Raw genomic sequence first — 25218 nt, forward strand, 5'->3', positions numbered from 1 at the left:
TAAAAACCGCCACCTTTTTTATATTATTAGCACAAAAAATGCCATTTTTGGGATTACTAAAATCTTAAATATATTATAGACATCACATTTCTATATATAGCGTAAACCACATTTGCAATGCTAACCGAATAGTTAAATATCACAACTCTGCAAACCATCTATTTCCTTATTTGCGTTGTTAGTATAAATTCCAGGCTTGTTTCTATTTTATACCAGTCATATTTTCGTGTTGTTGTTATTGTTTTACCCACTAGAAACTTGACGTCACGAGTTTTAAAAAACAAAATACGCTCTTTCCTGGTTTTTATGAATATGTTGTGTGCGTTGGTAGACTGCCACGCGTAAGACATTAATCAGAAAGTTGGTAACTGTAAACAGACTTGCATTGCATTACTATCTGTTGCATCATTGCATGATTAAGATAATTAACAAAATAAAAGTGTTATGCAAGGATCATCCAATGTTGTTGTTGTTATATATGTGATATAATAACCTAATTGAAATCACTTAAAAATTTCCGTTTTAGTTAGTCTTACAAGGGTTGTTTATGTTAGTTGTAATCTAATAACTACCTGGCTTATTTATTTATTTTTTTAACCAATATGATTAAAAAAAATTATGATTCATAATATAATAAAAATTTCCTATTGTTCAAATGTTAAAAATAGAAGTTTTCTGTTTTTTAAAACCTTAAAACAATGTCAAAATATATTTTAAATAATATTTATTTTTAAAAGTTGTGACAAGCTAAAGTGAAAGATGAAATCAAAAACAGATATTTTATTACAATTTAAAATTATATACATTTGTGTAAATTTATATATATACTTTGTTTATTTATAATATCCAGCAAAAAGAAAAAAATAACTCTCACATATTTACTAAAATAAAATTTTTATTTGATCATACCTAAAAGTAGATTATGTACAAAACAATTAAGATAATAAAATGACAAAAACTTTTCGAATAATAGGCCGTTGTATTACAATTATATCGAATTACAAAATTCTGTCAATTAATAACAACAATAAAAATAGTCTCTAACTTGACATTGCAGCCTTTTAGCAAATAAAAGAACAAAACTAGTACACAACAAAGTATATAATAACAATAACATTAAAAAACTGCATATCGGCACAGCAGTACTATGCGCTTATAAAACAAAGTCGACATGATTGTTTGTTAGCTCACGTGACAATACATCACAAATCACGTGATTAGATTAGCGGTCATGTGATATTTAGGAAATCACGCAATCGTTGCCTCTAGTAACCTTGATGTCGGGTTCTGGTATAGCCTGAACTGGGCCTTCTTTTTCGGGTTTAATCTAAAAAACAAAATATAAAGTTGGTCAAAAATATGGTTTTAACATTTTAGAGAAATATATGTATTTTTAAAAAGTAAAAAAGCATTAACTTGCAGATACAACCCCATAAAATTTTAAATTAAGTAACAGAAAATAATTTAAAAAATGTGGCCTGAAAAAAAGTAAATCTTCAATTGAAATTTTTAGTTTTAATTTTTGACATTTACCTTTTTATCTTTTTCGACATTTTTACTGATGTTAAATCCCGCGTAAACTCCACTTGTCCATTTATCACTTTGTTGGGGTACATTGTAAGAAATTGGGTCAACCAACCCATGGGTGGCCTGCAGGTTCATACTTGGGGCAACAGGGGGAATTTTTTGGTGAAATCTGGGTCAAAATCATTTTTTGTTTATATTATTGTTAATTAAAGTTGAAAATTTTAAGTTAAATAAAATGTTTTGTCCTAATAAGGAAATATAAATAAATATATATTTACATGAATCCATTTTCAGATTTGCTTTTCTCGAATTTTCGCAACAATTCTTTATGAAAGTTTAAGTAGAACTGATGTTCGTGTGGTCTTATGGTTGAACCAGCACCCTTAGTTGATATATATTCCTTACACAGAGCGCTGGTTTTTTGAAACACTAAAAAGTAAGTAACACAAATCTTTAATTGATCTTAAGAAATTTTGAAGTTTTTTTTAAATATAAATGTTTATAATTTCCATTTTACCTATTGTTAAATCTAATATCATAAATATCTTTTATTATTTTAATATTAATATTATGTGAAGTAAATACAAGTATTAAAAAAATTGACTAAATTTCCAAAATGTAATTTAAAATATATAATAACAAAGTTAAACAGTTATATTACTTTCTACACTGTCTTGTAAACATTTTATTGAGTCTCCACACTTTTCTTGGTCAAGTAAAGTTGTCCCATAATAACAATAAGCCTAAAAATTATTAATTAGTTTTTAAAAGAACATTTTTACCAGAAATACGTCCTTTAAATAAAACTTACATATGATTTGTAAAACGATTCTTTTAGTTGGAGATATTTTCGCCATTTACCAACGACAACTTGGTCATGTGACTTTAAGTAATCATCTAAAATAAAGATTTTTAATAAAATTGTTTAAAAAAAAATATTTAGAAATTGAAAAAAAATTTATGAAAAAAAAATTTATAAAAATAAAAAAAAAATTTATGTTGTTTTTTTTTACCACCTTACCTGCCATTTGAAATAATTTAGAAGTCTCATTTGCAAGTCCAGCTATTAAACTTGATTTATGCTTTTTCTCAACAGCTCTTGCGATTGTAACTAAATAAAAAAATAAAATATAATTATCTATATTTGAAATTCCAAAACTTTGCATTTTAAAAATGTTTTAAATATTTTTTATTTACAATTTAGTAATTTGTTTTTTATTTTTTCTGTTTATTAATTTTTTACATTTCACTTACAGTGCTAATTATATTATTATTACATTTTATACGAATCAAAATTTAATTTACCTTCTTGTGCTTCAGCTTGGCAACAATTGATGTAACAATTTAAAACATTAACATCTAAATCTGAGCCCTTTTCTGGTGGATTCGACAATTTTCCAACATGGTTATCCTAATTAGTTTTATATAGTATGTAAATTGTAAATTTTTTTCTATATTCTGTTACTTATATTTACTGAAAAGATTAATATTACATCATAAACATAAGTAATATTTTTCAGTCTTGAGTCGTCTTTATCCGTTTTAGATAATGTTAAACTAATATATGTCTCTGACATCAAGCCTGTTGAATTTGAACTCGGTACCTTATGTAGTAAGGCATAGCGCCTAAAACACTGCATGATGTTGCCAGTGTAAATACATGCAAAATAACCTTTTTAACATAAAAATTTTAATAGATAGAAATTTACCTAATATTTATAAAAGAAACAATTTACCCGAAATTCCATAAATATTCCAGCAGCTCGCTTTAAACAAGTATGTATTTCTTTAGCATCTTCTATCTTTAAACTTAATAAATTTAAAGATAACTGTTTATAAATTTATAGCTACACATATAATATAATATATAAGTAAACAGGTTACTATATTAATTTGAATTTTTTTATAATCATTATTTTTGCAATAAAATTTTAACTATTTATAAGAAGATGTAGTTTCTTACTCTGGCTGTGCAGCTAACTTAGCAGCATGCTTAGTGTACCATAAAGCAACATTAATTCCCATGTTTATAAAGTCAAATTCAGCATTGTTTTCAATTCTTTAAAAAATTGGAAATCATTATCATAAAAATTAAATACAAATATGTATATATAAAATACAATTTTTCCACTGAACTACTCACATTGGTGGTTTTCCAACAAAAAGAGTCTGGGTCCATTTAAAAGTGAAAAAAGTATTTAAAGTCTTTGTAGCTCCCACTGGCTCTGGTTTATCTAAAACAATTAATAATTTATGATGCTGGTGAGTTGGTGAGTACAATCTGTTACAACATACAGTTTACACAACATAAACCAAGGCTCTCTTTTTAGCCCAATCACAGGTAAACTTATATTGTCCAATATTAGCCCCCAGTAGTCTTTGCCAGTACATTGCCATCTTAATCGAATTAAAGAGAGTAAAAGAAAATAAATGTAAAATATTTAGGTACATTATTAAAAGATTACTTATAGGCTATATATATATATGAAGAATGTGGTTAGACACTTAAAAATAAAAAGCATAATTAATAGTAATAATATTTTGTTTAAACCTTTCTTTTTTTCTTTCTTTTTGTCACTGGTTCCTTCTTCTTCGGTTGTTGGTTTTTCTTCTTCCTTTTCTGTTGGTTTTTCTTCTTTTTGTGGAACGTTAAACAATCCTTGTACCACAGCAAAATACTCTGCACTTGCCTCCTCCATTTTTTCAGTCGAGGCTGTTGAGTTATTGAAGAGGGCAAGAAGAGCGTTTCGTGAATTGCGAAGATCACTAAATATAAACTTTTTTTTAACATATTTAAAATTAAATGGCCTATTATATTACAGTATTATAACCAGATAGACATTAAATATTTATTGAGACATTAGATATAATGTTTTACACTTTACTATCAAGAAACAATGTTATATTTACCTTATAATTTTACTAAAATCCGACTTCATTGATATTTTTCGAACGTCAAAATTTTGCTGGGAAGTTGCCTTGAAAGGGTTTCTATGAAACCAATGAGCCATTTTGCTGCTAGTTTTCTGACAATAAACCTCTGAAGATTAATTTATAAGTTGTGCTTGAGAAATTATACGAAAACAAAAATTAACTTGCGTTGCTTTACGTCTATGACTAATTGTAAACAAAACAATTTGATCACGTGAATGTGAGTATATTTTTAAATAGAAAGTACTTTAAAAACGGGTTTATTTTTAAAAATAATTTGTTAAGTTCTTTGACGTTTTATTCTATGAAAACATATTTTACATAGTTAAAAAATTATAGTTTTATTTTAATATGTTTGTAATATTATATTTAGGTAAAAAGAATTTTTATTATATTATTTTATTGTTTTTATTGCTTTTATTGCAAAGTTGCTACTATACTAAAATACATGTTCAATAAATTTCATTTTATTTAAAAATATTTATATTTTTTTATAAAAATAGTAAATGTTATTTACTAATTAAGTAGTAACGTTTTTTAAATTTTTGTTATGTAATTTTTTATGGCAACACTGTTCATATAACAACATTGTCAATCACATTTCGTCATGCTTTGCCTTATTTTAAATTTACTATAAACTGCAAAGTCATAGAAAAAATACTTTAGTATTACCTAGTAGAATTAATTTTTGTTAGATATTAAAACAGTTTGTAAAATGTCGCATTTAATACGTTTTTTAAAGCCACATCTTGTTCAAAGGGGAATAATAAATTACTCTTTCTTAAAGAACGAAAAAAATATTCAGGTATGCATTTTATTTTTAGGATGTCTAGTCTGCTAGTAGAAACCTGCACTGGCAGACTGGCTGGTCTGAACACTGGGGTTTACTATATGAGGTCTTGGGTTGGATCCCCACTGTTCTTATCCCTTTATTAAGATCCAGGATTCTAATTAACTTCTTTCCTAGCCCTTAAATTTACTACTATTTTTTTAATTACTCTATTACAAACCTCTGACAGTCTGATAATAACAAAAGTAAATGTTTTTGCCAAAGTTGATTTAACTAACATTACCAGAATTTAAAATTAATTGACGTAGGTTTCTACAGGTCTTAATTACTGATTTACTATTTACACTGACAAGTATAGTTTTTGTTATTATGTTTTGTAGTTTTTTATACTAAAGCACTTGTTTAATTTTTAGCGAATTTTTCAACAAATATATCATCAAAAAAGATCTTTAAACACAACTGCATATTATTTTAATAAAAATGAAGAACAAAAAGGTATTTTTTGTTAGTTTACATTTATCTCTAAATTCCCCTTCTTAGTTGCACATACTAATTTTGTTAATTAACATAACTAAAAATAGACATTTGTGTTGCATATTTAGATCTTAAAAGCGAAATTAAAAGATCCACTAAAAGGTAACAAAAATGTTAATTTTTTAGACATTAATAAACAACCCAGAAAAAGAAAAGAAAGAAAAAGGGGATCTTTAAAATTTGATGATAACTCGAAAAATGATGACTCCAAAAATGATAGTAATAAAGAAAAGGAAAACTTTTTTAAGGTGATTTTAATTAGGTTAAGTAGACTTTTTCTTAATCACTTAAAGAAATAAATAAACATTTAGCCAAAAAAAGTTGTATATGTAGTATATATATTGTAAACAATCTTTTATTGTAACTTTTTTTATTAATTTATGCCTCATTTTTTTCAGGATTTTGAAAATAATCCTAACATGAGAAGCCTAGTTCCAATTGTTGTGCTTGGTGGTTTAGTGTTAATAGTTCATACGATGAATCAAAGAAAGAATATAGTTTACACAACTTGGCAAGAATTTGCTACTAATTATGTTGCTACAAATCAAGTGCGTATTTCATTTTTTCAAGTGATTTAGGATTATTAAAATGCAGAAATTGTTAAAGTTAATGATATTTAAATATGTAATCAAGGTTTAACATAGGTAAATTTTCAGCAGCAGTGTTATTTTAGCTTATATTTTAATCCATTTTATACATTTTATTAACTTTTTAAAAGGTCCAATCCTTATCAATTATTAACGGCAAATTTTGTCAAGCAACTGTTTCAAGTTTACCTGGAAAATTTGTAAGTTTATATTGGTAATTTTTAACTGTTATCCTTATTAAAGTTGTAGAACTAATGACATTGTGTTGGAAATAAAGCTCTAGGCATCACCCTATAAGTTTATCGGTTCAATTCCCACTGCTTCCCTAAAGCCTTTAGTTTGAGATTAACTAAACCTATTACCAAGCCTAAAAAAATCACAGCTTTATGATCAGTTTATATCACCAGTTTAATAATATCAAAAATGATAACTTTTCTTACGTTTAGGCTGTGATGTTGCAACTCTATATGTGTTTAATTTGAATTTTTTAGGTTGAATTTCCAATAGGAAATATTGATGCACTGGAAAGAAATTTAGATAAATTTCAAGATGACATGCAAGTTCGCCACTCGGACCGCATTTATATTCAATATAAATCACAATTAAATGCTGAGTATGTTACATGCCTCGTTATGTTTTTAAACCTAATATTTTAAGTACTAAAAAAATTGGACTAGAATGTAGTTTTCAGATTTAGTACAATTTTATATATATACTAGTCAATACCCACCATATAGTCGGATTTTATTTCTCAAAATAGGGTTGCAACTCTCAACTAATTTTTGCTCCCAATATGATGCCCGTGCACTACAAAGGCAAATTTATTTATACTGTGGGCATATAAATTGGACATACATATATATATTGTCTACTCGCCACCAATACCGGCAGCGTGGTGTAGTGGCAAGAACACTTGCTACACCACACATGAGGTTGTGGGTTCAATCCCCACTGATCTCATGCTGTAGCGCCCTTAAGTAAGGCGCTATAAACGGTATGAACTCCTGCTGAGCCAGCACTTAATCAGCAGCATAATTATCAGGCAATTATAATCTATAATATCCCAATCTGCCACAGGCAACTCGAGACTGGGTCGGAGTAATTAATGTTACTCTATGTTTAAGTCGCGCATTCGACTTTCCCACATCGAGGATAAAGATAAATACAAAAAAAAAATATGAATCGATAACATTAATCAAATTAACATAAAAATATATGTTTTTATTGATAGTCGGATTGCTAGTTTTCTTTCATCTCATATTTTCACTATTCTCATGCTGGGAACATTCGCGTATATGATGTTCAGAAAACCATTTCAAGGAAAGGGGTTGGGAAAGGATTTGGGGAAAAATTTAGGGGGTAAGTTGTATAGTTTATGGGTTGATTATATTTTAAATTCAATTATTCAGTAAAATCTTTGTTGCATTTTTTTAGTTTAATAAGTAAGTTTTAAATAAATAAAGAAAATTTTAAGTTTTGTAATAGCTGCCGAAATAGTAAATCGGTTGAAATGTATAAAACTGAACTACCCTTTTATTTATATATTTACCGAACTACTTCAAAATAAAAATCTATTGATATTCCAAAGGTATGATGAACCCGTTTTCTGTTGGTGAAACAACAGCAAAAGTGATCAAAAAAGGAGATATTAAAGTTTCGTTTAAAGATGTCGCAGGTTGCGAAGAGGCCAAAATTGAAATTCTAGAGTTTGTCAACTTTCTTAAAAATCCACAAAAATACGAAGAACTTGGCGCTAAAATACCAAAGGTAAACCCAAAATAATATTTCTAGTTTTCAAAACTTGTTTTTTTTGTATCGAGCGCTTAGTCATTGGGAAATGAAAAAAATGTTAGTTTTTGTTTTAGTAAAATTCTTACGGTTTTAATTCCTTCAAAATTTAACAAAGACATTCATATTAATATGTATATCTTAGTCATTAAGCTATGTATAATATATAAACATGTGAATTCGAATAACACTTTTACTAAGTCAAGCGAATATTTCACAACGTTTTTTTTATATCTATTTGATTAATTTATATAGCCGATCGTTTAAGACGAAATAATTTGTTGTAAATGCTAAAAATTTTAGGTAATAGTTATATATGTTTGTTTCTTGACAATTATTATTCTGTTATCTAGGGTGCAGTACTATCAGGACCCCCTGGCACAGGTAAAACCTTATTAGCAAAAGCTACAGCGGGTGAAGCAAGCGTTCCTTTTATAAGTGTGTCTGGTTCTGAGTTTCTTGAAATGTTTGTCGGAGTTGGAGCATCTAGGGTAAGTAAAAAAATACAATTTTTTTACTAAAAAACAAAATTTTTACTATTTTTAAAAATAAATAAAAAAATAATTTAATAACTTACTGTATAATTATGGTTAAATAATAAAAATGCAACAAAAACCTTATGACTAAATTCAACAAAAACCATAGTGCCATAAATTGTTATTTTACCAGTAATAAAATCCTTTTTCTAATCCCCTTTTTACTTTCCACTGGGAAATGCCTCTTAATTTTCAAAAAAATGAAAACATAATTTTGATAAAATTCTGTAGTTATCAAAAACCTAACCTTTTTTCTAATTTTCTAATACAAGTATTAAGTATAAAGTATTATATACAAAAATAGACCTGGACACTTTGTAGAAAAATTAAAACGAATATTAATACATTCTCTAAAATTATAACACTTTTTAATATTAAAAAAAGTTTGAAAAAACTGAAAACGAGTCATTTTTAAAATAAAATTTTTATTTTTTAGGTGCGCGACATGTTTGCTCTTGCTCGCAAAAATGCTCCTTGCATTTTGTTTATTGATGAAGTGGATGCTATCGGAAGAAAAAGGTCCGGAACACAAATGGGAGGAAACTCAGAAGCCGATCAAACTCTTAATCAACTACTTGTAGAGATGGATGGTAAGTTAGGAATTTTTTTTATCATTTGCCAGGATTTAACAAAACATGTGATTTAATGAATTTGACTTTACTTTAAATGATTTTACTTTTTATTCTTTTTTAAAATTTATATATGCTTATGTACTTCAAATTGTATTCCAAATATAGTATTCAGTAAATTTTCTGTGTAATAAAACCAAAGGGATTTTCATTCTCCCAAAAATTATCTCATAATGGTTTGTTAGATTTTTGTTTATAACAATAATTTGTTTAAAACATTTCTAACATTTCAGAATTAAAATAATTGTATAACAAGAGGGTAAAAGTGCATTTAACAAGTCTCTTATTAAATTGCTGTAGCACCTTTGAGTATGGTGCTATAAACGGTATGATTTTCTGCTAAGCCAACACTTAATCAGCAGCCTAATTATCAGGCAAATAGATCCATAAGTTCACAAACTGCGAAAGGCAACTCATGACTGGGTCAGGGTAATTAATGTTACTCCATGATTAGTTCGCGAAGTCAACCTCCTCACATTGAGGATTAAAAAAAATGGTTATATTGCTTGTATAAATATCGATATACCAAAATTTGTATTTATTTAAAGGTTTTAACACCGTTGGTACGAATGTTGTGGTCCTGGCTGGAACAAATCGTAGCGATGTCCTTGATTCAGCATTGTTAAGGCCCGGTAGATTTGATCGTCAAATTTATGTCGGCTTACCAGATATTAAAGGCAGAGCGTCGATTTTTAAAGTGCATTTAAAACCGCTTAAAACTAACTTGGACAAGGATGTATTGGCAAGAAAAATGGCAGCAAGGACACCTGGGTTTTCAGGTAGGCCTATCTACTAGTATTGATTTTTGGTAAAAAATAATTAAAATGACAAAGTGGTTAAAAAATAATCGATTTTTGCTATCGTTAAAAAATGAGGTCTAGTTTAATTATTTACTAATTTTAATAAAAAAAGACTTAATTTAAATAAAAACTAACAAGTCTTTAATGTTACAAGTGTATCAAAACTCAAAAACATTAGGTTTTTTTTCAAATCATTAGAGTTAAATAAATTTATGTTTGTCTTATTGTTACAACAACTTACTTTACAATTTCCGTGTTACTTTACAATATTTTGAATATATTTTTATTACGAATTTTAAAGGAGCTGATATTTCAAATGTATCGAATGAAGCGGCTTTAATCGCTGCTCGTGATGCAGCCGAGACTATTGAGGATAAACATTTCGCTGCTGCTATCGAACGTGTTGTAGCAGGTAAATAAGTTATTATTAAACATTTTTTTAATAAAAATTTTTAAATATTTATTTTTGGTGGATATAAAAAATTGAGAATCTACTTTAGTTTTATTCCCTTTTAAAATAAAAACATGCTATTTTAATAATAACCAATTTATCTTATTTTTTTAACAAAATTTGCTTGAAAAAATGTTTATATGGGTTTATTAAAGAAAAAATATGGTAAAAAATTATTAATAAAAGTTATATATATGGGTTGTAGTTGTATACGACTACTTAATAAAAAATATTTTCAAAAAAATCTTTAGGTCTTGAGAAAAAAACTCAAGTCTTACAAATTAATGAGAAAACAACTGTGGCCTATCATGAAGCTGGTCATGCAGTAACAAGTTGGTTTTTAGAGCATGCAGATCCCCTGCTTAAAGTTTCCATAGTGCCAAGAGGAAAGGGCTTAGGTTATGCTATGTATCAACCAAAGGAACTTTATTTATATACAACTCAACAGGTTTAATTTTTTAACGACTTGAAAAAAAAAATTTGACATTTATTTAAAAAAAAAAAAAAAAAAAATTTAATTTTTTGTTGTACAATAAAAATAAAGGTTTTAGCTAATAATGGAGATTAGTAATTTATTATTAAATGTATGATCTTTGTTAGCGCCTTACACATTGGCACGGAGGGAGCGAGATTCGAACCTAAAACCTTTTGTGGTTCTGTTTATACTGCATTGATTACTGTGCTTCATTACCGGTATATAAACATTTTATTTCAGATATTAGATCGAATGTGTACTGCCTTAGGTGGTCGAAGCGCAGAACAAATCTTTTTTAACAAAATAACAACGGGTGCTCAAGATGATCTGCAGAAAGTGACCCAAATGGCTTATGCCCAGGTGACCCAATATGGGATGAGTGAATTAGTCGGTCAAGTCTCATTTCCAAACGATGGTGGATCTTTTCAAAAACCCTTTAGTGAGGCAACAGCTCAACTCATAGACGAAGAGGTAAACACTTTATTTTGTTTGAATTTTAAAAATTTTTGCTTGATAAATGTTTGTACCATTTATATCGCTTTGCTTAAAGGTGCTACAACATGGAAGCTGTGGGGATCAAACCTAGGATCTCATGTAGTTAAATTAGGTGTTCTTACCACTACCCAATGCCATCAGATTTAAAATAATTTATGTTTGGGTACTTCAGTTACATTAAACATTTGTGTTAGATTGTAGCATTTATGTTATTACATTTTCTTTTACCATAAAGATTTTTTACGTTTTTGCAGGTAAGAAGAATTGTAAAGGAGGCTTACGATCGAACTTTAGGAATTATTGAAGACAAAAAAGAACTAGTCGAAAAGGTAAAGTTGTAATGTACAGACGTACCATCATTTTAAAAAATTAAAACCGACTACTTCTAGTCTGCTGGTCGCTTTAAAACATTACTTGTGGCTGGTTATTTGGTAAATAAACATAACATTTTAATACGTTTGTTAAGTTTTAACACTTTTCAATTCTTCAATTTAAATCTATTTGAAACAGTTGGCCTTACGACTTCTCGAAAAAGAACAAATTGAACGAAAAGACTTGGTCGAAGTTCTGGGCGAGAGACCTTATAAGGAAAAATCAACTTACGAAGATTTCGTGGAAGGAACTGGAAGCTTTGACGAAAACATTGAACTACCCGAAGGCCTAAAAGGCTGGAACGAAGAAACCAAAACTGATAAGGAAAAAAGTGAAAAAGAATAATTTAATTTGTTCCCGATTTTGTTGCTTTTCAGGCTTACTATTTCTTGAAATTTACTTTCAATGGTTTATTTATTATATGTCGTTTATAATAAAACAAATTAATTTGTTTGTTGGGATTCAACAAAAGCCTTAATATTTTTTTTATGTTCTAATTTTCACATAAGGCTTAAATGGTATTTTCCTTATTAGCAAAAATTTTTTTTAAAAGAACAGATTTCATAGACAAAAAAAATTGGAAAACGAGATTACACCAAAGTTGCGGTCGAAGTTTTTTTTTCGGATATCAAAAACATTTTCCAGAGGATTATTTTCGGTATACGGTTATTGGTCAATTTCAGCAGTCCGTTTAAATTTAACTTGTTTGATAGCCTACCGTCTAACGACGTATTTTCAAAAAGTTTCTTCTAGTGTTTTACTTTAACAAGTACATAGGAAACATAGAGAAAATGCTGTTTTATTCGAGAAAGGAAATTTACAAATCGAACGAGTTAAACTAATCGTTATTAGCATTGGTTATGGTAAACGGCAAGTTAAAAATGCTAAACATTCTAAGAATTGTTTTTATGTTTTAAACCCAACCATGCATAAATAATATTTACAAAAATAATTTAAAGGCATGCCCAGGTTTAAAAAATGGCCGCCTCGTTGTTGCGGTAATAGGTTGAATGCTTGCATTATAAGTTAAGTGAACATTAACAACGTGGACTAGCAATATAATTAAAAAACACCGTATATAACACTTTGGAACATAAATAATTTTAACTTGTGGGACAATATGTGATTAACTTAAAGTAAAGTTTTTATTTCCAAGATATTTTCTTCTTTAATTTCTGAAGGGGTGTCGAGTGAATACCCTTATCTAACGAGATTGAATTAGTGGTTTTACTGTTCGAGGAATATCTGTTGTTTTCTGCACAGCAATCTGGTATTCCTTGGCTACTTTTTGCTTTATCAAACGCCATGTTTACCTCGGTGGTCACGCTAGGTCTACGCTGGTTTATACAAATTGTTGCCACTGCATCGGAATCCGTGACGTTACACGGGAACATGACGTCATAGTTGACGTCGTCGCATGAAGAATTCGATGACGAGGAAATGGGGGAAGACTTCCCTGAATTCCACCGCTTTCTAACTTTGCATTCTTCAACTTGAACTTGCCGAAATGTTGGACTGCTTTTTTTGTTGTTGTTTATCAAGGACGCTTCGTTAAAGGTATTTGTCGACACTTTTCTGTGCATATTCGGGCTCATTTCAATTGGTAAGTGGGCTAGAGAAAACAGTCTTTGAAACAAGCATTGCACGCTTTCCAAGTTTTTGGCAGAAACCTCCACATGTGCTCGTAGATTATTATGCTGCAAGGCGTTGTCTTTTGCAAGCCATTTTGCAGCGGTACCTATCGGTACGGCGCGGTTGCTTTCCAAGTCCGATTTGGTTCCAGCAATGATGATGGGAACGAATGCATCATGCTTCTTTTTTCGACCAAAAATACTCTTAGAATGCTGGAGTTTCGCATGCGCCTCCTCATGGATAGTTCTTTTTACCTCTTCGACTTTTTGGACAAGTTCTTTTGCGTAAGTAAAACTGTTTTCGTCTGTTATGGAGTAAACAATGAGGAACACATCGCCTGTCAAAGTAAACAACACAATTATTGAAAAAGTTCTTACGTTAAAAAAAAGAGAGAGCCTGTTACAAATGTCACAATTAATAATAAGACACGTTTTGTACATTGGCAATAACGAAGCACCTGCCGTAATCCTACGCGGCTTTAAGCGCAGCTGCCCTCTTTCCCATATTAATTGACACTATAGTGTAAACAACAAATATTTTAAAGCTGACGTAAATACGTACCTGTCATTAAAGTTATGTTCTTGGTAAGAGGATTAGATTGGGAGCCGGCTGTGTCCAATATGTCCAACTGATACGTTTGTCCTCGAATGGTGTACATCTTACTGTAAAAATCTTCGACGGTGGGTATATAGATATCGCTGGGGTGAATAAAAAATATCGGTTTAACAATCTATCAGAAAAAAACAATCGTTAAAACACAATCAAAATGGGTGCCGAAAATTAATTACCGACGTAAAAACAACGTCATGTTTTTCGATAAAAATCATTTTTATCATCATTTTTGCATTTGAATTGTTTGAAAAAAGATAAGAACAACGTCTGTTTTTTAAATTAAAAGTTATATCAATACCTTAAAACGATTTTTTAATTAGTAGAAAAGCAAGGAAAATATTTTTGGTTTGGTAATACTGATAAGCTCTGTAGGTACATTATTATATTAGACAAACTGCAAATGACTCATAAGAATAATTAATAATTTGTCATTCAATCCTCGAATGCATAAATAGGCCAAGTCAATTCATATCGAAAACCCACAGCCTGTATTTGCTTTCCTGGCAAGCAAATAGTCTGACATTTATTTTCTCTTAACTGCTGTTATTGCGTTTAGCTTTAAAATATTTGTGTCATAATTTATCAGTCAACAAAAATTATGAAATTGGTTTTACCTGAAATTCCAGCCCATAAACCTTGAAACAAGTTTTGTTTTCCCCACTTTTGATGCCCCTAGTACGACCATTCTTAATTTTCTTTGCCCTGGTAGTCGCGGAAAAATCAAACCATTTGCATTTCTTGGTAAAGCAGACCTATAAAAAAAAATTTAAAATTAAAAAAACGCTAAAAAAGAATTTTTAGATGATATTAATTAATATTCAGACCCATATTTTGATTTTTAAACTATGTGCAATAACGGTTTCTATATATATTTTTGGATCCAAAATTTAAAGTTTATTTAATCGCTTTGTTATTTAACTAAGCGCCTTGTTCGTTTTAATTAATTGAATTTAAGAAAAAACAATTTAAATTCCCAATATAATCAATGAAAAACAAGTTAGAAAGCTGTTTCTGTTGTGTTATTTAAATAATTTTCTTTTATTTTAATTGAGACAGGTGACAAGAAAAATAATGGCAATATTTTAAATTGATACAGTATAAATAAAATAATATACTTCAATAACCCCAATAAAAACGACAACCACAGTGTGCTTTTGCAAAAAAATAGTCAATGTTGTTACAAATTTTACTTACATGTTTCACGCAGAGATTTAAAAACAAAAATCAGATATTCTGCAAATTTTTGTTCGACAATATCATAAAAATTTAATTGCCTTTATCTAAACACAAATTTATGATTTAATAAAGCTTATAATCTACTTAACAGTAGAGAGAGCTAATTTTAAAAATTATTTCGTAATAAAATTCATGTTACATAACCAAATATCTTTAAGCTGTTTTAAATTTACTCTTTCGTGTTAATTTTCTTATTTTAGACACTAATTTGTTCACGACACCATACTGCAGACATGTAGCAGCTAACTAAATACAAAAATGTACAAATAAAAACTGTGCGTTGCTTTTTAAAGCAAAAATATCGTAAACATGATTATACTAGTCAAGATGTTTACTATGATATCATCTAACTACTACAATTAACTTGTTTTCTAACTTTTGGGGTGAACGGTCCCGTTGCCTTGCTTTGGCCTGTCTGTATGACGTTATAACTAATCTCTCAAAACGACTTTAGTACCGTGTACGTGCGCAAATTTAGTTACAGCTGAATTGCTCAAAATTGGTTCTTGGCTTGAGAGATATGTTTTCGTCTACGCGGCGACCGAAAAAAAACAAGCCCTATGTACTCGTGGAGGATTCTCACACTTTACCTCGGCTTAAAAGGTCGACGACATTTGTGTGTTTATACAACATAGGATTTCTAGACTATTTCTTTTCTTGCTGAACCCGTGACTACAATAAACAGTAGTCTGTTTAAGTAGACAAAGAATACTAAGAATTGCTTAGACATCTAATACACGCGCAATTGAACTGTGAAAAAAACAAACACCTTGTTATTTAAACAATAACGGCTATGTATTACCGATGTTTTGTTAAAGACATTTATAACCCTAAATTTAGTCCACTATCTTTCTGCATAAAAGTTTAGTTACTAAAGCGTCTGCAATTAAAACCGAAAATCGAATAACTACCATGGCTTTTTTGATAAATAACCATGCTAAAGGTTGAGACCTTCACACATATTTATCAAAACAATAGAGCTGCGGTTTTGTAATAATTAAGGGTAAGCCTTTTACAGACAAGTACATACTTGTGTTTCGATTTAAACTGAATTTGTGTGTGCGCATTTATTTTTGTATGAAAAGCCTATTTGTTTCCCAATACCTAAATTCATTTTTTTGTGCTTCTCTAAAATACGAAACAAAAGGATTTCTTTTTCTTGGACGTGATGGATGGATGCCTTGTTAATGAGAATATTCACGATGTGGTTAATTTGACAACTATGCTAATATTCCCTATTTTTAAAAATGTAAATTAAATCAATTTTGTTTTATAATTGCACAATATTACTGACGTTTAAGAGCTTTTAATAAAAGTACACAACTATGTTAAATTAAAATTTTAAACGTTAAGAAACTGCAACTTAAAAAAGAAGTAGATAACACTATTTTAAAGTATTTAAAAAATGTGTTTGTTTAATATCATTTGACCGAACAAAATATTTTGGAAACATTAAAAAACATAGATTGACGAAATTTGTGATGACGTAATATTTTGTTATCTCCTTCAAAATTATAACTGCTGTTGACAGTTTATGCCTAAACAATAAGTTGCAGTGTCACAACTGTTTTGAACAATGATCGGCATTGTTTTGGTTGTAAATCGTCAATGTCATTGTAAATTTATATAGGAATAATCATTTTTAAATTAAAAACTAGATGGAAGTGGATAACAGCAAAATGATCAACGATAGCACTGGTTCCCGATTAAGGTACAGTCTGCCTGTCTGTGGGGTCCTAGTATATAATTACTACACAGGACCACACAAAACGCGATGTTTTTAATTAATCGAGCCATAAGCCTCTTCTGGGAAATGCCCTTGGTTGCCCCCCAAAAAAAAACAAAAAAAATCAATCTTTGCGATTTTGCATTTTATTTTTTTAATTCTGTATGGTAAATGTATTGTCCTGTGTGGTCCTGCATAGTAATAAGTAGGAACGCTATGTCTGTCTACCTAACCCTTAGTTAAAAATCAATTTAATTTGTTTAATAATCTTTGCAAAGGCGCATGATCAACAATAATATTCATGTATATATAAATTATTTTTATATAAGTAACTGCGATTTATTATCTTATAAACTAAAAATTAAACGATATCTATTTTTAGGGAAGACATAACAAAGTTATTCAATTGTTTTCTCATTGTTAATCAAAATCAAGAAAATGATAAAGGTAAATGTAAGCAAAATTTACTGGTGGTTAGTCTTCTAGTGCATATTTTTAATGTTATTTTTATTCATATTTTTTTATATTGCTTTAGGTTCAACTATCCAATATACATACCCAACAGATTTTAATGATAAGGTAAGATTTTGTTTATAAACTTTAATTTAAGTTATTAAAATTTAAGCTAATTAAGTAATAACTCAAACTGTGGTTCATTATCAACTGTTGTAGTGGAAATTTAATTGGGTGAATTTTAGTGAAGGTTTGCTAATGGGATACTACCCCTTCAATCAAAATGTTCACTATATTTTAAATTGAAAATGTAGCCTTACAACTAACCTAAATTTAAAAGCAACTTATTTTGCATAGTTTAACATACTTTAACTAATCACTATTTTTTAAAGTATATTTTTTTTAAAATGTTTTAAGGAGTTACTTCATCAAGCCCCTCTTTTCTGTTTTCCATTTAAATTAAATAACTCAGCAATGTAAGTTGTGTTTAAGTACTGAAATTTTGTGATATTCCACCTTTTTGTAAAAAATAAAAATAATTAAATAATATATGCATTTTATTATATATGTTTAGAAAGTGAAAACTTATTACTAATTATTTAAGATTAAATTTAACATTTTATTTTTTTTATATAAAATAAATAAGTTGTGACTATCATAAAATAATTTTTTATGCTTTATTTTATCAGGTCAAGTTGTTTCACTTTTATATTAACCGACATTGAAGGAAAACACAGATTTGGTTTTTGCAAGTTGGTTTCAGGAAATAAATGTTACTGCTTCTTAAGGTAATCAAATAAATAACAATTATTTAATTTTTTTAATCAAGTTAGAATTGTTGATAGTTAGTTATGTGTTATGTTGCTGTTTTATTATTTAGAAAAAACTTATATTAATTTTTTTAGTTTTTTGCCCTGGTTTGAAATATTTTATAAAATTTTGAACTACGTTCGTGAATTGCACTTAAAAAATGAAGACAATCTTCTTAGTTCTATTCTTACTGATATTTATAACAAACCTTACCCAATACTGGATTCTGCATTTAAATTAAACAAGGTAAATAAGTCCCAAAATATTAGTCTTTCAAAAAAAAGAAAAAAAAAGTTAAAAAAAGTTTCAAAATTTTTTTTAAAGAAAGTTTTTATATGCACTTGATCAAATTTTATTTTATATTTTAGACTCTACTTTTTAAAGTTCCAAATCCCAATGTTTTACCTTCAATACCAGAAAATGTAAGATTTAAATATTTTTTAAGTACAAGCAAATTTTAACATTAAACTACCTTAGTTTGGTTTGTTTGCAAATTGAATAGATTTTTAATTGAATTAAATAAATTTACAGTATTTTTTATATTGACGTTAAGAAAGGTATTGTCATTTTCTGAGCATTTTTTTTTTGAAATTAGTTTTTTAATATTTTTTTAAAATGTTTTTATTGAAATTCTTTTTGTAGAGAAATTTGTCGGAGTATTATGCAGCAGTCAGCAGTGCATTTATGATAGATATATTTGCAAGTTTATTAATAGAAAGAAGAATTATTTTTACTTCAAGTTCTCTTTGCAAGGTTTGTAATCTGGTGTTAACCTATATTTCAACAATGATTTAAAATTATTTTGTAAGTTTCAAGTTGTTATAGAAATTTGGCAGTTTCTACTGCATTACATTGTTTATCTTTAAATATACATGAATTCATAGTCTTACAAAAAATCCTTGCTGAATAGACATAAATTGTTAGTTTCTGTATTTAGTCATCTATGAATAGCAAAGAAACTGGCCTTAGTTTAAGTTGCAACCTACAGGCAACAGTTATAAGAATATGTATTAAATTTAAACTTGCATAATTTGAATTTTTTTGAGTTAGAATTTTGATTTTGTTTTTAGTTAACTTCTTGTGTACTTGGTGCTGAAGCCCTTCTCCACCCTTTGCACTGGCAGCATATTTTTATTCCAGTTATGCCACCTCATCTTGTTGATTACTGCTTGTAAGTTTAATTTATAATTATAAATACCCTATTGAAATTAAGTTGTTTTTTTAACTGGTATTATTGCCACGACAATTTTTTTCCATTTTTTACCATTTTTTTATCTTTGATGTAGAAAGGTTGACTTTATGACCTAAACATGTAGGATAACATTTTTTACCTCGACCTAGTCTCAAGTTGACTTAGTCAATTTGGGAAACTATTGGATATAATTGCTTATTATAAGCTGCTGATTAAGTATTGTCTCAGCAGGAGTTTATGCTATTATAGTGCCTTACTCAAGGGCGCTAGAGAATGAGAGCACTGGGGATTGTACCTAAGACCTCATATAGTAAAGACAATTTATCTGACCACAACATGCTGCAAATTATATGCTTCACATATTTAAAATATTAACTGTAAATTACTTGTACACTTCTATTTAAATTAACATAATGTAATGTATATTCACCAAGGTGGTATGACTTGATAAAGTGTTTAATGTAATTTTTAATTAAACTAGTTCTCGACTTTATAGAGCACCTATGCCATTCGTTATTGGCATTCACTCATCGTTAATGCCAGAAGTAAGAAGTATGTTGATAAATGACAGTGATGTTGTTATTGCTGATATTGACAACCAACAAATTGAATCAAACTTTGACGACACCGAACATATTCCATACGAAGTTGTAAGTAAAACAAGTTAATAAAAATATGCATAAGGTTACTGCTATCTACCATGTCTTTTAGCAAAGTATAAAGTATGTTTAATACCAATTTACACATATTATAAATCTAAATAGATTTTGTATTGTAAATTAAAATCTGCTGTTTTAAGTTTTTATTGTGAAAAATTGTCAATGTAATTGTAAGGCTCACCTTAAAATAATTTTGTTGAAATTTGCCTGGGTAAACAATTCAATTTAACTGTTGTGTAAATTGTGGGCTTTGTTAAGAACCCAAATTGACTGTTGGGCCTATTTTAAGTTAGTTAAATATGGTTTTAAATAGTCACTTGTTTCTTGAATAGCATACCATAAACTAGTAGTGTAACAGCCACCTTAATTGTTTAAAGTAGAAAATTTAAAATTTAAAACCTTTTTTAAATAAAAATGTGTAAATACAATTTTCAACGTTTTTAACCATTACTACATGGTTTAGATATCCTTTTTAAAGAGTAATTTGCGCAAGAAAAACACAGTAATAGGAACAGGTTTGGCTGAAACATTTATGAAAGCACAAGCCAGACTTATTGGGGGTTATAGAAATGGACTGAAATTTCAACCTGGTCAACCTATTATATTTGATGAAGATGTTTTTATTGAATTTTACAAGTAAGTTAAAAAAAATTTTTAATAATTACCTAAAAGCAGTTTAATATTTAATATTTCAGGCTTAAATTTTCTTAAAAAATAGTTTTTTTTTTGGCAGATATCGTTTTTTGTATATTTTTTCTGTAATAGTTATCATTTTAATCATAAGCATTATTGTTTTAATTTATTGCTTACAGGACAAACACAGCTCAAGAGTTTGCCCGCGTTTTGGTCCAACTTCAATCCTTTAAACAATTCGTAGATGGAAGGTTAGATATGTTGAACGGAGGAATCGGGTTCAGAGACGATTTTGAGAATGAAGTCAATGATGTAAATACTTGGGAGTTTGCTGAGAGGGATGTTTACAAGGAATGGATGCAAGCAGCCAAGGTAAATTTACCTTCTTTTTAAAACATTTTTTTTAAACTTTTGCTAGTAAAATGTGGTCAAGTTTTCTGTAACTGCTCATAAGGCAAATATTGTTACATTAGTGGTAATTTGAACTAAAGTCTTTTGTAACCTAATGTCATGACCGGTACACCACACTGTTGGGGAAAATGGGTTTTAATTTTTAAAGTTGTAAAATTATCATTTGTTAAAATCTATGTAGCTGTATTTAAGTAATATTTACTACAAAATACAAATCCCAGTTTTATGAGGACATTTTGATTAGTTTTATAATTTGGATAACAAAGTTTGAGTATTTTTTATTTTTTACAGAAAGGTGGAAATGAGTTTTTAACACAAATGAAGAAGAAGGTATAAAAGCTTTAAATGTAGTGTTGTATTTTAATTTAAGAACACTAAAATCAGGAAAAAAATCAGTTACTTTTAAACTCTCAAAACTTTTTCTGTTTTAATTTTGTAGGCCAAGGAAAATATGAAAGTAGCAAAGGCGAGCCTAAAAGCTCTGAACACACCTCAAAAACCAACTTCAAGAGCCAGTATTACCTCTTTGGATGAAAAAACACAAAGTGTAAGCAAACATAATTAAAACAAAGTACATTTCACAAAATTTTGACAGTAAACCATATTTTAAATAAAGATTATTTTGAATGTACTTTTATCAAAATAAAAAAAATTGAAGTTTTTTTAATTATTTTTTATACACTATAGATAAGGCCGAAAAGGCCACCGCCCATTTCTACTAACCAAAAAGCTGAACCAAGGTAACAAAGTTGTGCATTTAATGAATTAGATTTCTAGTTTTTGCTTTTATAATTTATGACCAATTTAAAAAAATTCAGTATTTATTAAATTACTACATTGAATTTAAACAAAAAACAAATCCGAATGTTGAGTTGGTGTTTAAATTATAATAATAAATGCATTTTCCTAATGTTGGTCTTTTTAACCACATAATTTGTAACTGGTATTTTATTAATTGGTAAATGGTTAAAAAGATTGGTTGTTAATTATTTATTGTAGACCACCTAAACCGCCAAGGCCTCCCCCGCCAGCTAAATATAAAAACTCGAAACGGTAATTTTCGCAAAACTTATTGCATGTCATATTTTGGGTGATTTTGAAACTAATTTGCTGATTTAAATTACTAGAAAAGTAATTTAAGTAACTTTAATTTAAAATGGGTTTTTTATTTGATTTTATATTTTTATGATTTGAGTATTTTTATAAGTTAGTCACTTTTTGCGTTTTTGAAATTATTTTAATTTTTGCATGTATTTGATTTTAGTTTTTTTGGTTTGTTTTATTTTTGAAAATTACTTTGTTTGACTTCAGGTTTGATTTAAAATTAAGTTATAGTTTAATGCCTACCAACAAACTGATTTATTTTATAAAGTTTTTTTATACTTTTTTTAAGTTTAGTATTTTAGATTGGGTGTAGAATTAAACATATTTCTAATAAAATAAAAAAGTTACTAATTAAATGTAAGAAATTAAATGAAGCGCATGTAAAAGCCATATTAATTAATAAACATTAATTTACTACTTATTAACCAACATTTAAAACAAAAATGTTATTTCTTTATCTTAAACATTTATTACTTACTAGAGTTGTGCGACGATATAGTACCTTAATTTTGGATGACCCAACAAATTCTGATGACAACGTTGTTGTTGAAGATAAAGTCGCACAACGCGATGGAAGTAGGATGAGAGAAAGAACGATGTCGGACCCATTTCAAACTGTTGATGTTGATTTAATGTCGGATATGGAGCTGGCTTTCCAACGAGTCTCAACCTCGGTAAAAAGTTTCTACCATAGATGCAATAAAAGTTGTTGCCTTTATAAATTCTTACTTAACTAATAATTACTGTGACATGCTGCTAGATTAAAATTAAACTCCAAAAATTGGGTTTTATAACTTTTTTACATGCTTTATGAAGGGGTGCTTTAGTTATATTTTTGAAAAGCAGCCCTTCCCAACTAGAATGGGACTAATATGCATTTCTAGTAAAATTCTTATTACTTTAAGGAGCAAATCTAAAATCAATAATCTGTTATTTATTTTAAAGACTACTCCTACCCCAACTAAAACGGATGAGTTTCTAGTGGATTTATTTGCAGGTAGTTATTTTTAATAATTATAATGATAAATACTCAATTTGGTGTCTATTTAATTAATCTGTTATTTTAATATATTAAATTAATTATAAATTTTATAAATTTTTTTCAGATGAACCACCAGAAAATAAGTCGGAAGAAAGGTGTTTACACAATTTAAAAAACTTGACTTAAGAATGTGGCATCGAAATATTAATTTTAATTTTTATTTTGGTGATAAAGAGTATGTAAAATTTTTGACAAACTGCTTGATCCTGATAAACATAATTTTTACAATATTTGGGAAAAAATTTAGTTTATTGAATTATTAATGCATACACACCCAATACTTAAGCCTGAATTTTTATTTTTAATTTATTTTCGGTTTACTAAAATTCTTTGTAGAAAACGAAAAAGTGTCGGCTCGATAATACGGCGATCGGCACCTGTGAATTCACGGCCAAACACAATTAAGTTTAAGGAGTATGATCCGTCTCTGGATGCCATAACTTCTTCTGATGATGATATTCTCGCTGATTTTAGTTTTGTCGAGCAACCCGAAGTTAATAATTTTTTATTTTATACTAACAATAAATGTCACTGCTTGACCTTGATTTTATTAACAAATGTACTGTAGATTGCTTACTTACTAAAACAATTTTTTTTTAGAATATTTTTCTAAAAAATATATGGTTTTGTTCAGGTAAGCAGACCAAGTTATAGTTCTTCAAATGACCTAGCTGGCCTTGTGTTATTTGACAGCCATCCCTCAACAATACCAATATCTCAACCAAAACCAATTACAGCATCCCAACCTAACACCTGGGAAACGTTTGATTATATTAAAAATAACAAATCTAGCCCAAATAATAAGCCAGATAAAAAAGTTAAGGTTTTACCTGTAGATTTTTCTATGGGCAGTTCTTTAAAAGAAACAATACCCAAGTATGTTTCTGGCTTAAACAATTCTTCTCCGGTAGTTAAACCAAATAACCCATTTGGACAGACATCAAATCCTAGCTTAACTAAACCTGTTTCTGCTTATAAACCAAACCTAAACACTGGGCAAATCAATTCCGATTTGCTGCTACCTACTCCACCTTTAAAACCTATAAGGTCAAATAATTTTGCTTCTCAATCTGCATCTAATTCTCTAAACTGTACTTCAGCATATGCCCCCACTGCAGCTTCGTACTCTAAAAATTTCAACCTTGCGAGAGACAATCAACCAATGACTCGTGCTTACACTGTCCACACTAAACCTTCTGTACATCAGAGATTTCAAGAGTTAAATCATAGAAATGTAGCTAGATCCGGTTCAGTGCCTAACAAACAGTCTGTGCAAGGAAATGGTAGCAGTGAAATGTTTTCAGATCTCTTGAACACTTGGAAAAATAAGGAAGGCATTTAAACTTTACCACTTTAACCTATCTAATTTTCTTTTTCTTAACCCATCATATTAATTAAGTTTCCGAAAACAACTAAATTAAATTTATTAGCTTTTATTTAGTTAAATAATAATGGGCTAATGTTTTTTTCTCCTTAAAATATGTTTTATTTTTTACACTGTATTTTTAATTGTTAATGATTTGTGTATTTACTTATCACAAATTGAGAGCAATATTTGCTAGTTGTCATTTGTCCATTTTGGAGATTACCAATAATATATTATATGTGTTTTAAATTTCATATTCATTGTGCAATATAATTGTTACTTATTATACTAATATATACATTAAAGGTGGTGTGTTTTTATTAGATAGATTAAGTAAGAAAGGTAAACTTTTTTAGTGTAATTTTGTGAGTAGTATGAATAAAGGTAAGTTATAGTATTTTAATTACAAACAAGATAAAACCTTTAA

The 25218-nt window shown here is 28.5% G+C and overlaps 4 protein-coding genes across 6 annotated transcripts; 2 read left to right on the top strand and 2 right to left on the bottom strand.

The window, feature by feature from the left end:
• Nucleotides 1-744: 744 nt before the first annotated feature.
• LOC145751260 (BRO1 domain-containing protein BROX-like) lies at nucleotides 745-4636 on the bottom strand. Its single transcript, XM_082567366.1, has 12 exons — nucleotides 4438-4636; nucleotides 4079-4293; nucleotides 3671-3761; nucleotides 3491-3586; nucleotides 3264-3336; nucleotides 2833-2938; nucleotides 2549-2638; nucleotides 2339-2424; nucleotides 2189-2270; nucleotides 1806-1956; nucleotides 1534-1696; nucleotides 745-1327 (listed from the first exon to the last, which is right to left on the bottom strand). The coding sequence occupies exons 1-12, from the start codon at nucleotides 4536-4538 to the stop codon at nucleotides 1241-1243; spliced, it is 1341 nt and encodes a 446-aa protein (XP_082423492.1). The 5' UTR covers nucleotides 4539-4636; the 3' UTR covers nucleotides 745-1240.
• A 434-nt stretch (nucleotides 4637-5070) lies between these two features.
• Nucleotides 5071-12383, top strand: LOC145751259 (mitochondrial inner membrane m-AAA protease component AFG3L2-like). Its single transcript, XM_082567365.1, has 16 exons — nucleotides 5071-5263; nucleotides 5662-5743; nucleotides 5909-6030; nucleotides 6181-6330; nucleotides 6501-6569; nucleotides 6861-6982; nucleotides 7601-7728; nucleotides 7958-8136; nucleotides 8511-8648; nucleotides 9130-9283; nucleotides 9871-10101; nucleotides 10424-10534; nucleotides 10825-11021; nucleotides 11289-11519; nucleotides 11798-11872; nucleotides 12054-12383. The coding sequence occupies exons 1-16, from the start codon at nucleotides 5174-5176 to the stop codon at nucleotides 12258-12260; spliced, it is 2286 nt and encodes a 761-aa protein (XP_082423491.1). The 5' UTR covers nucleotides 5071-5173; the 3' UTR covers nucleotides 12261-12383.
• Nucleotides 12384-12698: 315 nt separating this feature from the next.
• LOC145749903 (GTP-binding protein Rhes-like) lies at nucleotides 12699-15662 on the bottom strand. The gene is made up of 4 exons (XM_082565786.1): nucleotides 15354-15662; nucleotides 14774-14911; nucleotides 14109-14245; nucleotides 12699-13884 (listed from the first exon to the last, which is right to left on the bottom strand). Coding segments are annotated over exons 1-4 (1101 nt in total). The 5' UTR covers nucleotides 15356-15662; the 3' UTR covers nucleotides 12699-13060.
• A 1259-nt stretch (nucleotides 15663-16921) lies between these two features.
• LOC145749610 (DENN domain-containing protein 1A-like) lies at nucleotides 16922-25085 on the top strand. 3 transcript variants are annotated; one of them, XM_082565425.1, is made up of 21 exons: nucleotides 16922-17106; nucleotides 17504-17568; nucleotides 17657-17700; nucleotides 17992-18050; nucleotides 18264-18362; nucleotides 18480-18630; nucleotides 18753-18806; nucleotides 19027-19137; nucleotides 19455-19555; nucleotides 20073-20226; nucleotides 20699-20871; nucleotides 21048-21240; nucleotides 21571-21609; nucleotides 21719-21826; nucleotides 21967-22019; nucleotides 22279-22332; nucleotides 22865-23057; nucleotides 23329-23380; nucleotides 23490-23520; nucleotides 23762-23918; nucleotides 24060-25085. In XM_082565425.1, exons 1-21 carry the CDS (start codon nucleotides 17054-17056, stop codon nucleotides 24765-24767), a joined length of 2652 nt encoding a protein of 883 aa, XP_082421551.1. In that variant the 5' UTR covers nucleotides 16922-17053; the 3' UTR covers nucleotides 24768-25085. The 3 variants fall into 3 exon arrangements, with proteins under 3 accessions (XP_082421551.1, XP_082421552.1, XP_082421553.1); XM_082565426.1 differs by lacking the exon at nucleotides 22279-22332; XM_082565427.1 differs by lacking the exon at nucleotides 23762-23918 and having other exon boundaries at nucleotides 24060-24184.
• The last annotated feature ends 133 nt before the right edge of the window (nucleotides 25086-25218 follow it).

The sequence above is a fragment of the Corella eumyota genome, chromosome 4, assembly GCF_963082875.1.
Source record: "Corella eumyota chromosome 4, kaCorEumy4.1, whole genome shotgun sequence".
Classification (NCBI taxonomy): Eukaryota; Metazoa; Chordata; class Ascidiacea; order Phlebobranchia; family Corellidae; genus Corella; species Corella eumyota.

Bases quoted from the DNA above. Each gene is read 5' to 3' on its own strand.
- LOC145751260 (XM_082567366.1), bottom strand. From the start codon at position 4,538: ATGGCTCATTGGTTTCATAGAAACCCTTTCAAGGCAACTTCCCAGCAA. The intron at 3,762-4,078 runs GTTTAAACAAAA...TAATTGTTTTAG, and splicing joins AAAGAAAGAAAAAAAGAAAG to ATAAACCAGAGCCAGTGGGA. The intron at 2,639-2,832 runs GTAAATTAAATT...TTTTTTATTTAG, and splicing joins CCAAGCTGAAGCACAAGAAG to TTACAATCGCAAGAGCTGTT.
- LOC145751259 (XM_082567365.1), top strand. From the start codon at position 5,174: ATGTCGCATTTAATACGTTTTTTAAAGCCACATCTTGTTCAAAGGGGA. The intron at 6,331-6,500 runs GTGCGTATTTCA...ACTTTTTAAAAG, and splicing joins ATTATGTTGCTACAAATCAA to GTCCAATCCTTATCAATTAT. The intron at 6,983-7,600 runs GTATGTTACATG...TTTTATTGATAG, and splicing joins AAATCACAATTAAATGCTGA to TCGGATTGCTAGTTTTCTTT.
- LOC145749903 (XM_082565786.1), bottom strand. The intron at 14,246-14,773 runs GTAAAACCAATT...TATTCACCCCAG, and splicing joins TTTATGGGCTGGAATTTCAG to CGATATCTATATACCCACCG. The intron at 13,885-14,108 runs GTACGTATTTAC...TTACTTTGACAG, and splicing joins GAACATAACTTTAATGACAG to GCGATGTGTTCCTCATTGTT.
- LOC145749610 (XM_082565425.1), top strand. From the start codon at position 17,054: ATGGAAGTGGATAACAGCAAAATGATCAACGATAGCACTGGTTCCCGA. The intron at 18,051-18,263 runs GTAAGTTGTGTT...TTATTTTATCAG, and splicing joins AAATTAAATAACTCAGCAAT to GTCAAGTTGTTTCACTTTTA. The intron at 23,058-23,328 runs GTAAAAAGTTTC...TTTATTTTAAAG, and splicing joins TCCAACGAGTCTCAACCTCG to ACTACTCCTACCCCAACTAA.